The sequence below is a fragment of the Rhinichthys klamathensis genome, unplaced genomic scaffold, assembly GCF_029890125.1.
Source record: "Rhinichthys klamathensis goyatoka isolate OS25496 unplaced genomic scaffold, OSU_Roscu_1.1 h1tg000120l_1, whole genome shotgun sequence".
NCBI lineage: Eukaryota > Metazoa > Chordata > Actinopteri > Cypriniformes > Leuciscidae > Rhinichthys > Rhinichthys klamathensis.
This window is the reverse complement of record NW_026606657.1, coordinates 462,750-481,466: the sequence shown is the minus strand read 5'-3', so window position 1 is coordinate 481,466 and position 18,717 is coordinate 462,750. Positions and strand designations below refer to the sequence as shown.

The following is an 18,717-nucleotide window of genomic DNA, read 5'->3' as shown; positions in this document are numbered from 1 at the left end:
CTGCACTCATGGTACGGCAGTGAAGTTTCTTGATTATTACGCAGGAATGAGAGTATAGTTCCTGGCCATATCAGCCTAGAAAATCACAACTTTACATTTTCCGTCGGTCTTAGTGCACGATGTAACTACAGAAGAGTCAAGTTTTAAATAGGAAAAATATCGAAACTCTTTATTTTTTAGAAATGCTAATGGTCTTGTCCACTTCAATGATGTATGCTGAGCTATGCTAAAAGTGGTACCGCCAGAACCGGAGATCGGCTGAATGGATTCAAAAACGGTAAAACTCAACAGTTTAACTCTGGGGGAGTTGTAAAATTAGCCTATTTCCAAAAAAAAGTGGAGTATCCCTTTAAACTTAATGAAGTTTAAGTGCCTGAAAAAGAAACTAAGCAAACTTCACAGGGTTTGTGCTTTCTCCATATCAGAGCAAAAATGATCTGTTTCCACACAAGAAGCTGATGCTAGCTTAATTCTCCAGCGTTCTTGATCTCTGAAGCATGCTGGCGTTCATTCATCGTTCTCGCACTGGGAAGAGGCGTCTGCACACTAACCTGTGGCGAAAGGCCGTTGCTCACGGGATTCATGTGGTTGCCTGAAGCTGACGGGCTCATGAACGTGTCTGAATAGCTGGAGAAGGAGTGTCGGTTGGAGGAGAGCCCGTAGGCAGAGCTGGTGTCCGCCGAAAGCCCACCCTGATGCATGGAGGACGGAGGCAGAGGTTGTGGCCGGTGTAAAGTACTGCTGCCGTCTGAGACACAAACACAGACACCGTGAGACAGGAACAGCTATTTGGGCTGCACTTTATTTTACAGTACATGTACTTACCCCTGTACCTATACCTAAGAAAGTACAGGAGGGTAACATAAGGTAACTACATGGGTTAAGGTTAGGTTTAGGGGTAGGTTCAGAGTTATTACCTAGTTATTACCCAGTTATTGTCATTAATATAATAGCATGTACATGCGACTGTAAAATAAAGTGCTACGGCTATTTGTGTTATCGTCTAACATTAAGTACCAAAATGGTAGTAGAATATTTTTGGACCTCTATGGTAAAACCATATTAATTCGGATATGTACCATTGTATTGCAATTAATATGGTAAACATTTAGTATAACATGAAACCATAACATGAAACCAATGTATACACCACCTTTCAAAAGAGTTTTTGGAAGAAGTATCTTGTACTCACCAAGCCTGCATTTATTTGATCAAAAATGTTGTATTGTGAAATATTATTACAATTTAAACTATTATATTATATTGTATTATATTATATCAATATGTTGAAAGCTGAATTTTCAGCATCTTTTGTAACTATTTCTTTGCTGTCACTTTTGATCAATTTAATGCATCCTTGCAAAAACATAGCCTATGAATAAAACTCTTACTGTCCACAAACTTTTAACCGGTAGTGTGTATCTACAGACAGGGGGTCATGGACTACTGTGCATTACCTTGTGAGAGAGTGGTGCCTGGATACGTTGACTCTGGAAGCTGATAGGTCGATAAGGTTGGCATGCCGGTAGGCGGAAACCCTCCGGGCAACAAATGGTTAAACGCTGCCAGCTGATTTGCTCCTGCTTGTTTGCGCCACCTTGCTCTTCGGTTGCTAAACCAGACCTAATAAAAGAAGATGGAAGTACAATTTAGAAAAATAAACAAGACGGACAGTTGTGCAAAGACGAATACTAATTGTTTTAAACGAGATTTCATCCACATAACCTGCAGTCTTCCAGACAGGTTCATGTGCATGTGTGTGGCAGAGAGCGCGTCCTCATGGGAAACCGTCTCTTAGCTCATGGCGAGGTCCCTGTTGTTCTAGTTAAGTGGCTAAAGCTGTGATCTGTATAAACAGGCCGCTTTGAGCTCGAGAGGTCGTAAACAGGTCAGAGGTAGCCCACACATCTCCACAGACATCTCGAGTATGTTTATCTACCTGTCGGACACTTTAAAGACTTGTCCTGCAGCAGTGTTGTCTGAAACACACATGGACAAGTACACACACAGACATCTTTCACATTTCACATTCATAATCAAGCTACTATGAACTGTGTCGCTTTACTAAATGAATGCAGACCAAGTAAATGAACAATGATGGTTTTGAGCTTCCCTAAACAAAACTACAAGTTTGAGACTTTTCTCATTTAGTGTCATGAATGTGAACGCAAAGTTTTGACACATCAGTGTGTCCTCCCTATGATGCCGTCAAAATGACATCCCAATGGTTTCCATGAGATTCGCCAAAAATCAACACTTGAGAAAAATAGAAAAGCTTCGTAACATAGAATATTCTATACTAGTAAATATCTAGTAACTATATTATCATCCAGCTCTTTATGGATATGCATGTATGTCTAACTTTATCTGCATATATTCATACAACAATATTGCATATCTCAACTGCTTGATTGCTTGTATCGTTGCAAAATGTGAACTATATTATCGTCCAGCTTTGCTAAATGTGACTATAGATCAGATTTTATAAACATTAACATAATGATTTTCTGCAAAGCTTTGAAACAATGTGTATTGTGAAAAGTAATACATTTTACTTGATTGATGTGACTTTATTGTAGTTTGTCAAATATGAAACCTATATTTTATAATTTGCAGTCAATTTCAACCCAAACGGAGGATCTATTTTAATCAGCAGAGGCACTTAAATGGCCAAAAAAAGAAGATTTTATCAAAAAAATTCAAAAGAAATTTTGAGTGGTGCTTGCCCATGCATCGCTAGGGTGTTATTTGCCAATCCAAGTCGATCCAACAGATCCAAATAAATGTTTATAAAGCACCAGAGAGTCACAGTGTTTGCATTATTCAGTAAGTAAGTCTTCAAATGGTTTACTCATAGTTGTGCACATTAAATAAGAAATTATTTTAACATTGAAAAAATTACAAACTTTAAGTCTGACCAAACTAACCTTCCATTTAAACCAGACTGACTTCAGACAGTTGTCTTGAAACGAGGACAATTTGCACATTTTAAACAGCTTCTCCTCCATCAAAACATGAATATAATTAGCGTCTCTGAAAGCAGCCCGCTCTATTTCACAGGGAGAAGACCGCGGCCCTGCGTATGTGAAAGGTTGGAGGACATTGATCTATGCCATGCACTGGCAATTCATCCGCGTTTAATACACTGTCAGGGCAGTTCATCTACCGTTGTGTTTAAAACGGGCCGGTCCATTGTGCGCCCAGATGAAAGGTGGGGACAAAGGCCTCTCAATACACCAGGCTGAAAAGTGTCCACAAAGAGTGGGCGTCCCTTTTTAAACGTGCCTTTAAGAGCTCCACTTTCATGGGACGCACACAAGGACACACTCTATTCTGATGCAACGACACCGTAGACACACTCTACAAAACACACTGGCCCTTTCTTACAAAGCGTTGCTTACATTGTCCATGTGCAAAACTGTCAGGCCACTAACAGCTAGCATCTCATTCAGATGACTTCAATGGCTCGCCAACGTTTGATGCCGCTAAAGATGACTCTTACCCATCTGTCATGCGTCGGATTCGAATCTGTCTTTTTCACGTGAAACCCCCACCCGACCGTCAGCCTCTTTTAGGAGGGTTTAGGAGGAGACGCTTCACCCCCTCTGTCTGCCTTGAGCCTAAACCTGGTGTTCCAGACAGATAAAAGATGGTCTCGCGTCCTGAAGAAACTCGGGAAATGCATGAGCTGGGATTCGAACGGATCTCCTAGTGGGAATCGGAGGAACGGTTTACGAAGAATGGAAGAACGCTGTGGCCTTCCCCCACAAATGCAAAAGTGTCCCGTTCTTCTGTGCCTCCTGACCCATGACCTCTAAACCCCACGCTCCAACCTTTCATCCTTTGATGGCCTCTTCCTTCTTTCTTCTGCCGCAAAGTGCAGACACTCTCTTCTGTGACATCAGCGAGGAACATAGCATTGCTTTTTTCATGCACTGGTCCATTTTGAGATTTTGGGCTATTTTGCTTCCTTAAAGTCCCCCTGTAGTCAATAATTTTATCCCTTAAAACTCATCTTAGATCACCAAATTTCCTATTTTTTCCTTGGAAAAAAAGTCTTCATGCCTTAAAATAGCTTGAATGTAATTCATTTAGTATACGCGGTTCTATGAATATGCAAATGAGCCCCGCCTCCACTCACTCACAACGGCTCAGAGATCCACTCGTTGACGATCACACGTTGATCTGATTGGTTACAAGGTCGTTTGTGACGTCAGAAACACCAGCGATTTCAAAACGCGCTTTTGAGACTGTCTTTGGTTCACTGAAGTTTTAAGGAGAAAAGACTCAGCAATGCTGTCGACTTATGAATTTGCCTTATGAATTTGATCTCACGGCAATTCGTACGAATTTTACGAGGTGGCTAATTCGTACTAATTCATACGACCTCACTCGTACAAATTCGTACGATTTTTGCTAATTCTTACATATTTTACGAGTTACCAAATTCGTATGAATTCGTACGGATGACCTACCCCTGACCCCGCCCCTAAACCTACCCATCACGTGGGTTTTTAGACAAATCGTACGAATTCGTACGAGTGAGGTCATATGAATTAGTACGAATTAGCCACCTTTTAATCACTCGTACGAATTCGTACGAATTGGTCGTGAGATAGCGTTGGAATTTGCACGTTGTTTGTCTTAAAGCATATTAAAAGATAGACATAGACATAAACAAATTTAAAAGCTTGATTTTCACAAGAGGGGAACTTTAACATGTTCTCTTGTGCACTAGTGGAACAAAAACATCCAAATGGACATTTTATGCATTTATTTTATTACACTATCTATTTGCGTCGGTAGATTTCAATTACATTACATGTCTTTCAAGGCTGTTCTCTCAAAATGAGTCAGAAATCTCATCTATTTTACAGACTGATTTATATAACATTTTATTCCTATAAACATGATGATTTTTCGTCTGGCTGTTGACAATATTTTGTGGTAAAAAGAGAAATCCAAAAGCTTCTCTGTAAAAACCCAGGAACATCTGCAGAGGAAGTCAATTCAATCATATTGACTTTAAGCAAAAGGTCATTTAATCTCATCAAAGTCTAAGAGGTTTTGTTTTCTGCAGGAATATGTCAAAGCAAACTTTTATCGCCTCGAATAGTGGTTTGTTTCTTCTCGGCTTTATGTTCGATCTCTTTCCTCCACATTCATCCTCGCACATTGACTAATCTCTGCACATGCAAGACCACACAATCTGTAAGATGCATAATGCTTTGACAATTCATAAAGAGATTTCTGATCCATCGTTGTAAGTGAGCCGCGTGCATCCCTGTGTCAGAGCGTTTACGACACAGCCAGCAGATCTTGTGGCTTTACCATGTGCTCTGCAAAGACTCCCGTCTGCCTTAATCACACCAGCAGCCTGTGAAGCATTTCTGTCTAAGTGAATTTGCTGCTTTTGAAAACAACGTGGCGTCACAGAGGTATACACAAGTTAACTCTTATCAAGTTCAAAATTGAGCCCAATATGCCTAAATAAATACAGTTCTGTTTTATAGCAGGGAGAGATGCGTCACCATAGTGCCTGACCCCAGATTAAGCGCGAGTGTGTTTTCTGGGTCGCTACAGTCGTACCCTCTGAGCTGGATTTGGAACCCAATCACAAAGTCACCTTGAACAGTCCCAGATTCCCCTTCTCGCTGTCTGCAATCCAGCCTAATTCCTCCACTGAGACGGTTTTCATCCAACCCACACCAAAACCACACGAGGAAGAGTTTCAGCGGCGTCCGCTGATGTGTGGTGTCGGGCGAGAGGGACAATGCTGAAACAATGGGGCTGATACAGGATAAACAGTTTGAAATAACGATAAATAAATGAACAGATTTGGTTTATGCTGGGTTATGCATATGAATACATTTGCACAAGCATTCATTTAAAAGGATAGTTCACCCAAAAATGAATATTATATCTTTTATTCACACTTATTTTCATTCTAATGACTAATGACTTTCATTCTGTGAACACAAAAGAAGATATTTTGAAATAATGTCTCATATTTATATAGCACTTTATGCAATATAGATCATTTCAAAGCAGCTTCACATTAATAAACAGGGAAATAATAGTGTTAATTTAGTTAAATTCACCAAAAATAATTTCAGCTGTAAAGCATGCAGCTCTAAAGAAAACAAGTCACATTGTTCAGCTCAGTTTAGTCCAGTGTTGTTTAAAGGATTAGTTCACTTTTAAAAAAACTTTTGCTGAGAATTTACTCACCCCCATGTCATCCAAGATGTCCATGTCTTTCTTTCTTCAGTCGAAAAGAAATTAAGGTTTTTGATGAAAACATTTCAGGATTTTTCTCCATATAATGCACTTTACTGGGCACCAAACTGTCCAAGGTCCAAAAGACAGTTTCAGTGCAAACTGTTCAAAGGGCTTTAAACAATTCCAGACGATGAATAAGGGTCTTTTAAAAAATAAATAACAAAGTTTAAGTTTTATAAGCTCAAATGCCCGCATTGCTCTGTTCTGTGTGACTCTCCTGTTCGATTTCGTTCATCAAAATGAACGAATCTTTTTTCGAGTCATTTGATTCATTTAACGAACGAAATGAACGAATTGACTCGGAAAAAGATTCGTTCATTTTGATGAACGAGTTCGAACAGGAGAGTCACACAGAACAGAGCAAGGCGAGCATTTGAGCTTATAAAACTTAAACTTTGTTATTTATTTTTTAAATGAGCAATCGTTTCGCTTGATAAGACCATTATTCATCGTCTGGAATCGTTTAAAGCCCTTTGAACAGTTTGCAGTTTGCACTGAAACTGTCTTTTGGACCTTGAACCGTTTGGTGCCCAGTAAAGTGCATTATATGGAGAAAAATCCTGGAATGTTTTCATCAAAAACCTTAATTTCTTTTCGACTGAAGAAAGAAAGACATGGACATCTTGGATGACATGGGGGTGAGTAAATTATCAGCAAAAGTTTTTTTAAAAGTGAACTACTCCTTTAAGTTCAGTTCAATAATAGTGTCAGTGTTGCAAAGTTAATCAATTATGAAACAAATTCAATTCAGTATATTCATATCCAGAGCAATCCAGTTTTGTTCTCATCTGATTGCATTAGTGCAGTTAAACTGATAATATTACTGAATATTAATCGTCTTTTAAACTCCAATATCAATGAAAGTCAATGCCAATGCCTTCTTTAAAAAAATCTTCTTTTGGTTGTGCAGAAGAAAGTAAGTAATAGAGGTTTGAAATTACATGTGGGCAAGTAAACAATGACAGAATTTACATTTTTGAGTGCACTACTCCTTTAATCAATTACTCCGCTTCTCACACACTTCAAGATTTGAGGTGTGCCGAAGTGATGTGTGTCTGGCTGGTCGTGTGTACATTTGTTTTGATCATTACGGTCTATAAACCCAAAGACAGAGCAGGGTCTGGGCTCAACGCTGTCCCTGTGTCCAATGCGGGTGTCTGTGGAGATTTGTGTTTACTGCACACACCTGTCACGGATAAACGGGATAAACCTGTGTGCACACGCACCATGTTTCTTATTCCTGTCTTTTATAGGACGTTTCCCTTGTTTGTCCACTGTGTACACCAAAACACACATAAACACCTGTGCACTCCATAAGTCACCGCAAACAGTCGCCCATAAATCCAGGATAGACTTGGACACGACAACAGTCTCCTCTGAAATCTGTTTCTTCTTTAGGAAAATGTTGTTAAGAGAAGCTTTTAAAAGGTTTCAGGCCGTTCACCTCGTGTTTCAAAGGAATAAACATTAAACAAGGGCGACATCTGTTTTTATACCAACAAATGCGATTCAGTCTAACAAGCAATGTGTTGACTACATCAAACATTCATTTTTTTCTCTTTCTTCTGTGGCCTGCTTGAATTCTCTCGCTCTCTTTCTCTCTGTCTGGCGCTATGCTAATTAACATTACTGGGAACGCGAATTGCAAAAAGGAGACTGGGATTACTTAGATAAGAATCAACGAACACAAAGCGGCTAAAAGAAAGTAATTTAAATTCTAATAATGCAAAACTGTTAGAACATTCTCACTGATGCATTGCAACAATTTTGCTCTTTACAGTCTTCATAAATCCTATTTATTCTTTTATGGTGCACAAGCTAAGACAGATAGGAACAGAGTTGCCTGTTGGGCTGGATGGGATTTTCTTGCTCACATTTTCCTGGTCTCAGGGTGCAAGGAATGCTGGAATAATATATGGAGTATTGCCACAAGTTTGCATGCAGTATGTGTTATAAAAACTGCAGAGGAACCATAAAGAGACAACGTCAAAACATAACACAAAGTGCACTAATAATACATTTTTCCAATCTTCCCCATCTTTTTATTTTTGATTAATACAATGCTAAATATCTTCAGCTATATCCTGGCCAACACCTCAAACTGCACAGCCTCCCCATCATAGCCTCCTAGCAATTAGCATTAAAACGCTAGCATTAAAACCGAAAACTCCCAGGTAGAGAATGGCTAACTTCCTGCCAAATTGATTTCTACGCTTCATAAAAGGAAATGCTTAGACCTTATTAGATTCTACTAACTATAATAGCTGCATGGAAAATGCGCACTGCTTGTGAAAGGGGATCTATGTCAGAAAGCAGGAGCTAGCAACGTGGCTCTCTTATGACTGCTAACTTGCTAACTTCAGACTGAATTAGAACAGAATTCACTTGATCGTAGATGATTTATAACAATCCCCAGCTTTTCTGCCTCTCCATTGCTGGTTGAAAATTCTCCCTTTGTTTCACCGAATGGCTTGCAAAATCGTCTCCTTCTGCTAATGGTGTGAGCAGTGGCTTGGCTTCCTCAGATGTCACATGGCATTTATGTGGTGCTCATTCACCTCATGGAAGTATAAAGCAGCAGGACTGTGAAGCCACAGGGAGAAATATTCTGCTAGGCTACATAACCCTGTCACAACCCTTTAACATCCCGCTTCCATCAAACCAAACTGAAACCGAACCGGGTGAGATATGGTCTGGGTTACCTGATTTGTCAGATACAACCACAGAGGATCTGAGGAAGGTTGGGGTAGCTGGATGTGCTAAGGTCTCGATGAAGATGGACAGGATGGAGATCTTTAAATAACAGGAAAATCTCACTTGGTGCAGTTATTTATCATAACTATCTGTTGTTAGCATTTTAGAACAATTTAGGAATAACTTCACAACATTCACCAATAGCCTACAACAAAAATGTTAGCTAAAACTAAACCGAGGATCAAAAAAATCAAACATGATCAATTTATATTCTATATACTCTTTCACAAGGTTGAGCAAAATTCGGAATTGTAGAATTGGCTTCCTTTAAATTCATGAGTGTGCATTTGAATTGAATTGGGCACATCCCACAGGAAGTTGGAATGACAGGAAGAGAAATGTATTCAATTGCAATTCAAAGAAATTCAAAACAGGACACACTGGTCAAATTTATTTGGTTAAATATTAAAGGTATAGCGGAGGATCTTTCCGAATTTTAGAGAAGAATCCTCTCCAATTTTTTTTAAAAATGCACATGCGCAACACTCTATTTGCTCCCAAGAGGGAACGCCTATTAAACGTGTGCACGAGAGGCTAGCATTGCTAATCATAGCTTACATTAACTTTTACTAGCAGTGATTTTAAATGGATTTCTCCAAATAGCATGACAAACTTGACCTGTCTAGTAGAATCTTCGCGACTGCGGCATCAGTGGGAAGCCCAACCTGTGCTTTTAGCACACGCCAGCGTGTGAAATATTCACCCAAAATCACTCTGGTCTTGTTTCTATATTCTGCGGCCTTTCTCTTCTTATCACTTCGTATACATTTTTTCTCTTTCGACCCTCAGCCATTTTCAAAGGAATGGCTGAAACCGTAACTCATCACATAATCCACCTGAAAGTGCGCATGCGCAGAAAGCGAAAACTACATAGGGACGAGCACGTACGACGGCCTTACGTAAACATATCACCAGAATGATTGACACTTAGGTGGGCCAATAGTATAGACTACCCACCCGGAAAAAGAAAATCCTCCGCTATACCTTTAATAAATATATAAACTAAATACAATTTAGATCTATAGATCTAACATTTAAACTTCAAGGCATTTTAACCATTTTCAAAACTATCAATCACGGCTTTGAAAAGCAAATGTTTAAGTAGTTAAAAAAATCTAGTTCTAGTTAAACCTACTTCCTTACATTCAAATTTAAATTGGGATTCTGTATCGTGTTTGCTACCTCAATTCAAATTTTGGAATTTAAAAGGCATTCTTAGATCAATTCTGAATGGTGCACAACCATGCTCTTCATTTTACTTTCCATGCATATCATTGCCTCAAGACTGCAGAAGGAGGGCTTTCTAACACGCTCTGGAGTTGATGATCCAGGGGTGGAGAGGCCCCTCTTTTGGCCCCTGTCTCACCCCAATGCCCTCTTCTCCACTCCCCACTACACTGACATCTGCCAGATGGGTCTGCACAGCTGTGGCGGAGCAGGTCACCAGCCGGGCCAAAGGTCTGATCTCGCTCTGGCCTGGAAGGAATCTCTATACAGAAACCTGCCGACATACTCGAAGCCAAACCAGTGGGAACTTCTGCGAAACCCCCCTAATGGTAACTGCATGAAGAAGATTGCATTCTTGCCATGAAACACCATGTCATATTTTATTAGAACACTTGAAAAAGTCTCTGCCAATGCAGCTGGCATAACTTGGCATGTACGAGTGGTGGAATGTCTTGCTGGGTCTCGTGCCAAACTCGCACACCTCACTGAATTAGTGTTTTGGGTGGGTTAAACGCATCAAGCGCCCTTTATTGTCAGTCCAATGGGAGGTCAAAGTGTGAGCTATGATGAACTGCACTTTTATGAGTAAATCTACATGAGTACTCCACCAGACTGACTCTTTTAACAGTTAAACGTCAATGGCAAAACCACATGAAATCCCCATTTGGAGGGGGGCAGATTTGGGGAGGGCAAGAACATTCACAATAGACTCCACAGAGAAATGGCACAATCCCCCCTAAACACTGGACCAAGCGCCGAACTACATTGAAGACTTATGGCTGTTGTTTACTGTGCTTAACCAGAGTCGCTTTCTTAGGGTGACCTTTTTGGAAGATTCAGTTTGAGTTGACCTTTGGAGATTTTCAAAGTGTTCCAGAATTAGATTACGAGAAAAATTGCATTAACAAATTATATCCATGACTCGAATACCTCAGCTTTTCACATGATATCCCTTTAGCCCTATTATGTGAGAGGGGGAGATGTGTCCTTTTTGTTATTCTGCCTTGTTCAAGGTTTTCTGCTGGTTCTATCTCTTGTCATTTACATCAGTTACCATAAATACACCGAGCACCCCCGGGGATTCTTGCGGGCCAAGAAATGCACAATTGACCTACAAATATGGCTCATTCTTTGCCATAACATGCTGGAACAGAAGACGCCTGTCTTTGACAACCATGTGGCTTTTCATTGACCAATTAGAGGTTTTTTTTCACACTCTTGGTCTTACGCTTATTATCATCACTGTTAATATGGATCTACCATCCATGTTAGCAGTGATGATAATGAACATAAGACCAACAGTTCTAGTATTTTAACTCGGGACTTTCCCTTTTCACCCTTTAGAAATCCCCAAGACGCCACTATCTTTTGCAATGCTGTTTAAGTAATAATGAATGCTTTTACATACACCAGAGCTTAGCAGACATAAACCTACAATCAATGCAAATCGGTCCCCTAAACACATCATGTGTGAAATATTGCAAGAAAACAGGCAGAGCATAAATCTCTCAACATTCTCCCAAGAGTGTGGAAGCAACCATTTAGACACATATGTCTTCTTTCTTGAATGCTAAGAGACAGACAAAGACATATGTTGAATCAGTTACCCTGCTTATGTGTACGTTCTGGTGAGGAACCTAAGGATAGATTGTCGAGATCTTCGGAGGACGACATGAGGGTGAGAGTTTGGAGAAACCTAGACCCCCGACCCCCACCTTGCCGAGTCTTTTACAAGCGCTTGATTGATTAATGTTGTTGTCAGGGAACAGAGTCCCCAGAGTAAACCAGAGGGATCCTTTCTGATATGTAGAGGGATTTACAAGTAGCGGCCAGCTTTCAAGTGCTGGGAAGCGATCGCCGGCCAAGGGAAGAGATGAGAAATCCATCAGGAATGCATTTAGTCTGTTCCTCTTTCTTCCCTTCTCTTTTTTCCCCATCCCTCTTTTTGTCTCCCACTAGTTCGGAGTGCAGCTGCTGCTATAATTCTACTGTATTTGCTTTGCGATGTTACATAAAACTATAGGGTTCACAAACTGTCAGGAAGCGTCCCAAAGACTCGGGGTGAAAGTAATAGGGCTCCAACTGACATCTGACCAAGAGTGATGCACTCCCGGAGGTCAAACAATTAGTCTCTGCAGAATCAATAAATATAACAAACACCGCCAATAAACAGAGGCATGTGGATGACAAGAGAAGAAACGACTCCAGCAGGAGGTAAAACAAATGTGATAGTACTCAAACGTAATGCATTCAAGGTCCAGGGGAAATACAACTATCTGTGCAAGTGGGCGTATCTCACCTGTACACGAGCCTCGGTCAGTTTGGTCCTCTGTGCGAGCTCCTCTCTGGTGTAGATGTCGGGGTAGTGTGTCCTCTCGAAGGCCTTCTCGAGCTCCTCCAGCTGCTCTGCCGTGAAGGTGGTACGGCTGCGTCTTTGTTTCCGCTTCAGGGGCAGGTCTGGCTCCGACTCTATATCTGAACCCTCGTCCGTACGATTACCTGTGTGCACAGTTTGGAAATAAGTCTTTGAGTGGCTTCGAATATCAGCACAAGCCTTAAAAAAGAAACCACGTTATTTAAAAAAATGTGATGCATACAGCAATTAAAAACCTCAGCTGTCATCTTTAAGCGGCAGTATTGCGGCACATATGTCAACGGAAAACGACCGGCTATCACGACGATATTAATGCTTCCTTTATCTCGACATGTCAATGGAGCGCTAGATACCGTTTTATTGGGTCTTATTCATATGTGAGAAGTCTTCAGACACATAATCCTGCCACTGAGCCCTGGAGAGGCCTGGGGGACGTAACTGTGAGGGTTAGGGTAATCTACACCAGACACCTTGCTCTAGCACGTCCGCCTTATTCTCTCTTCAGCGGCCTGGGGCTAACTCCTAAGAGCAAGTGTTTGAAATAAGAATGTATGAGACTTCTGGGCCATTGAATCCCTCCCTTTGTGTTTCAAGCTAGTGTTCAAAATATATTACAACATATTTTACATTACTTTTTTTTTTCAGGCATGCAGTCAAAGACAAGTGCAGATCGCAGTTGGCAGTTTGCATTTTAGCCAGAGGAGTATTTCCCCGGCACAAAGACGAACACTACTACGACCGAGCCAAGAGAAGCGTTTGTAAGGAGAGATATGGAGTGTGTTAAGATATATTACTGAAATACATTACCATGATAATTGATTCTAAAATTGCATCATACTTTATTTGTGAGCCACCTCTGTATATCTATTCACGGCAGCAGAAAGCTTGTGAAAGGTCCTGTCAGAAAAATCACACTTCTACATTTGCTTTCTTAAAACGCATGAGTGCTAACAAGCAGCGTAGCTTGAGTCTTGCTCCAGGGCCTATGGTCTTGCATCATCCACGGGGGAAAGACAGAAAAGAAGGGCTTCGAGCTCCTTCCCCCGCAACGCCACAGCTGCCACGACGGAGACAAATCTCCTTTGAGCCATCGTGCGCGCTCTCTGCCCACTGCTGATCAGCAGGTTCCTGCACCCTGGACCACTTCACACGAGTTTTCCTGCATCTCTGTTTCCTTCTGCCAGACCAGAGCCTGATCATCTCTCCCAAACCCCCATCTGCCAGGCCTCTTCTATGGCTGATAGGCTGCCAGGAAAAGAGGTTACAAAAAGGCCTGTGGGAGTGCGAAAGTGTGTGTATATTAGTATGTGCATGGGCGTGCGAGTGTGTCCGTGCGTATCGGCGAATGCATTCTTCTCGGTGCATGTGCAAGTATTGGGTGCACTTGAAACTGACAATAGAGGAAAAACAACCACCTAACGCAATGCAACCATAACAATAAAAAGAACCAAACTGCAGGCGTACAAGTGATTTGGTGCATGCTTGCGTATCCATGCATGCATTCTTCTTGGTGCATGTCAATTTAGGTGAACTAAATACTTGCACAATAGAAGAAGCAACATTTATAGTTATCAATAAAACTCTGCACGTACAAGAATGATAGATAGTGCATACTTGTGTATCAAGAAATGCATTATTTCTGGTACACGTGGATGCACATGAAAATAATCAATATAAAAGACCAAACAATCTAGGGTTTTGTGTATTTACTCATGCATTCTTCTTGGTGCATGTGCAAGTGTATGGTGCAACGACATCAACAACAGAAGAAAAAAACCCTTCCGCAATGCAACCGCTTCAAGACGAACCAAACTGCTGCATTCTCCAGACCGGCTCTGGAGTTTAATTAAACAAGGAATTAGCGGATTATATGGAGACTATCATTACAGACCACTCGAGCAGTCTTCACAGAATGTCTTTTTGTCTCCCCAAGCTCTGGCTCAATGATTCTCAATGGATTACATGCGACCGCAGGACATGAGTCCGCATTCATTAAATCAATTCCTCCATCTTCCCCCATTTAATAAAGATTGATTTTTTTACAACACTGCCTGGCACTCCAGCACACGAAAAAAAAAATCTTGAATATACAAAGTTGAATATGTACATATCCTGGATATCCCTTTGTTGGTTTTCATGAGGATGCGCCAGAGCGATTTGTTGCTAACACACCATGACAACACTTGAGACTGGCGCAGTGGTCTACGGATCACTTTCCAAAGTCACCTCGGCATCCTGAGGGGGAGGGAGAGACGTGCCGCTGTGATTTTTGTTTCATTGCACAGTTTCGCCACATGATTCATGAGGCAAGATTCTGTCAGCGTACCCTGTCCTCACGCCTCTTTGTTTTCTGTCTGTCCACACGTTGGACACATCAAAGACTTTTTGCTTTAACTTACAAACATACTGTAACCGTATCCAATCCCACCGCACGTCTTTTGTTCTGAAATATTTGTTCAAAACACATGTAATCAAGGGGCAAAACTCCGAAACAAAACTCAGGTTGTTGTTGCCGTCTCACAAGCTCTAGCTCAGCCGTCTTGCGAGCCCAAGACTGAAGGTCAACAGGCCCCCTGACAACAGCAAAGGATTATGGTAATGAAACAGATGCTGGCAGAGATAGAGCAGTGAGAGGGGCATGATACAGGCCTCATCTCTGTCCCGAAGTGATCCACTGATTGGGATGCTAGCTTTAATCAGGGGAACAGAAGCCCCAAATGGGTTCAGATAGGTTATGGCAGTCATGTAATGTTCTACAAGCATATGGTCTCTGCTAGCTGCCAATGTAAGCGTGGAGGCTGACTGTTTAAGTGCAAAATGAGATGGCTGAATGTATATGAAAGTTTGAACTCTACTATAAACTAAATTATCACCATTACTTCATAATATATGGCTTTCATTCCTTGTTTAAAATGCACTATAACCACCGTAATCAGGGGACAAAAAAAAAAAAGAAGCAGCAGTTAATTTGCACTTTAAGCCCAAGAAGATGTGAGGTCAATTCACAAGAACTCTTCCCTGTTTTAAAACAATAAGGTACATCCTGACTAATCCTCCACACAATAACCGAGCTGTAATTCTATTTGAGGGTTCTGGGGATATTGATAAAGTCCTCTGCTCATTTATCAGCCAATTAAAGCCTAATTATGTTCCATTCATTCTGTGCTACAGCCTGAATGTTTTTCCTCCAGGGCCCAACGTGATCTTTAACGAAATGTTGACTTTGTGCCGAGTATTTAATTTGCAACAAAATCAGGTGCGTACAGATTGCTCTGACGAATTTTAGATTGTATTTCGTTTAAAAACCAAACCCTTTTGGAGCAGAGGGCTAGAAGAAGATAAACCGTTACAAGAAGCTTCTCTGCTTCTTGGATGCATGAATTACTAATTTTATCCATTTAGGGCCCATTATCTGCAACAGTTAAGCCAACATACACATTTAGCTCAACCGTTTACGTTGGTTTAAAAGGATAGTTCACCCAAAACTTAAAATACTGTCATCATTTGCTCACCCTCATGTTCCAAACCAGTATGCATTTCTTTCTTCTGAGGAATGCAAAAGATATTTTAAAAGGGAATTTGGTTTTAAACAACATTGAATTATTTTGTGTTTGATTGAAAAAAGAAATGCAGAGAGTTTTTTCACATTTTGTGTCAACTATCCCTTTAACAGTAATGTGACCATCTCACAAAAGTCCTATCTATTTAACTGTTGAATAAAAGACTACTGTATGAAATGATCTTTTGTATTGATTTTTTTGTGCTTATATTTCCCATTTTAAGTACAAGTAAATGGAGTTTTTTTGCAGAAATGTCATATAGAAGAACCATTTTGGGTTCTCAAAGAATCTTTCAATGAGCAGTTCTTAAAAGAACCATTTTGATCATCTAAAGAATCTTTTTTCCACTATAAAGAACCTTTTGTCCAATGGAAAGCTTCCATGAATGTTAAAGGTCCATCATGGAACCATCGATGCCAATAAAGAACCTCAGTGTTAAATATCCACCAGAAATTCCTTCTCTTCTCTAAGGGCTTTTAAAAAAGTAATCAGTGAGATAAAGGGATAGTTCACCAAAAAAATTACATTAGCCATTGACTTCCATAGTAGGGAAAAAAATACTATGGAAATGAATGGCTACAGTCAACTGTCTGGTTACCAGCGTTCTTCAAAATATCTTCTTTTGTGTTCAATCGACAGAATAGAGAAACTCATTCTGGTTTGGAACAACATGAGGGTGAGTAAATGATGACAGAATTGTAATTTCTGGGTGAACTATCCTTTTAATACAACAAATTTGATAAACTCCACAAAGAGGCCTGACCGAATACCTAAATAAAAATACAAACAAAATTATTTGGCCTGCTAAAAAAAGAAAAAAAGTTACTTTACTCATTTAGTTGCATGGTCTGATACATCACTGTACCATGTTATATGCCACGGTACCTTTTTGTAAGCGAAACACATTCATGTATAACTTAATCCCAGCCTTCATGATCTATCTATATCGTTTTAATTATATCACCCAACAGCATCAAAAGTGATTTGCGCAGCTCATCTGAAAATAGAGTACGATATATCATTACCAAACCTGAAATCCTAAAAGGATGTCAAAGATCCTTATAGAAAAAAAAAAAAAAAAAGACAATTGAAAAGCACGATTGAGCCAGAATTCAAAGTGCAGCTTTTGACATCATCAGAATCCCAGGAATTAGTCAGGGATGGCGGATAATAAAAAGCCTCCATGACACAGTGAGAAGGAGGTAGAGGCGTCTCCAACCTCATCTGCTAAGATTGCCTTTGAATCAGTATTAGCTCAACATTACGGCAAAATTCTATGCAGCCTTTTTTTTTTATACCGTAACCAATGTCCTCAATATCAGCTGTACCTTGCAAACTACCCAAGACAGAGTGACAAAAACAGACAGGGCTTTTTGCAGTGCGGCATTAGCTCATAATGGCTCATTTTGAAAAGCATATTAGTTCCAGCATAATTACAATCAAGTCTTACGCTTGCTATTTTACAGGCATTCAATAGGACCAGCCTCGGAGCTGCAAATGACACCAGTTGAGTGTAACTGACAACACATCTTCCCCCTTTTCTTCCCTCGGCATCTTCCTAAACCCCCCACATTCCCACAGGACAAAAATAACAGCGTCCCTGCTTAATTTTTGTTTACATGTTTATTTTGTACATGCCTTTGTGAGAGTCACTGGAGCAATTATACTTTTTGTCACTCCAGGAGGAGGTGAGGGGAATCATAATGCCGAACAGAACGTAATGAGCCGAGTTTTCGCCGTGCGATCTGATTTGATATCTCTGACATCCATCTGCCTCTCTTTGCAATCTCTCTGGCTCGCGGCCTGAATATAAAACTCTGCGTGTTTCCTCAGGTCTGTTTAGGGATTGAACCTTTGATACTGGTGTGCCTACGGTGGGAGAGGGAGGTGGAGAAGCAGCGAGATCAAATAACTGACAGAAAAATTTGCATTGTTGAAGACGGAGCTTGAACGTACTTTTCCGGTCCTGCCCCCTCAGGGTTAAGGCAATCTGACGAAATGTTCAAACAGCAACATTTGAATGAAAAAAAAAGTCCATGAAAGACTTGGATTAACACATAAATATACATATATATATACACACACACACACTATGATGAAATATTGCACAATGAAAAGAGAATCCCTAAAGGAAGGTTGCTCATTCTTAGTTCAGTTATCAATCACTTCACTTCAAGTTTCTCCCAAAAGGCATGTCTTTAAAAAATCAATGCAAGAAATGAGAGATTTGTTGAGATACATAGCAGCTCAGATCATTTGGCCTTGGAACAATTTATGAGAAATGCTCATATTGAGATCTCTGGCCTTGATTGCAGGCTTTTGAACAGCATTGTTGAGATTTCTTCTGAAACGGCAACTAAAAGAGCTTTTTCTTCAGGAGAACTGTTGGAGAAGCAGGAGATGTCTACTTTTGCTCTCCAATCAATCTTTTCAACAATTCAGACACTAAAGATATGTGAGTTTGCTTTCCTACAGACAATACTGGAAAGAAACAATGCCAATGTCATCAAGGCGTTTACA

At 40.4% G+C, this 18,717-nt stretch overlaps 1 protein-coding gene across 2 annotated transcripts in view; it reads right to left on the bottom strand.

The window, feature by feature from the left end:
• pax7a (paired box 7a) overlaps nucleotides 1-18,717 on the bottom strand; it is a 64,509-nt gene that overhangs the window by 25,667 nt on the left and 20,125 nt on the right. For both annotated transcript variants that reach the window (XM_056255324.1, XM_056255325.1), the window contains 3 exons: nucleotides 12,563-12,762; nucleotides 1,458-1,623; nucleotides 552-748 (listed from right to left, as the gene is read on the bottom strand). In XM_056255324.1, the coding sequence (XP_056111299.1) occupies nucleotides 552-748; nucleotides 1,458-1,623; nucleotides 12,563-12,762 (563 nt within the window). The remainder of the gene's footprint in view (nucleotides 1-551; nucleotides 749-1,457; nucleotides 1,624-12,562; nucleotides 12,763-18,717) is intronic.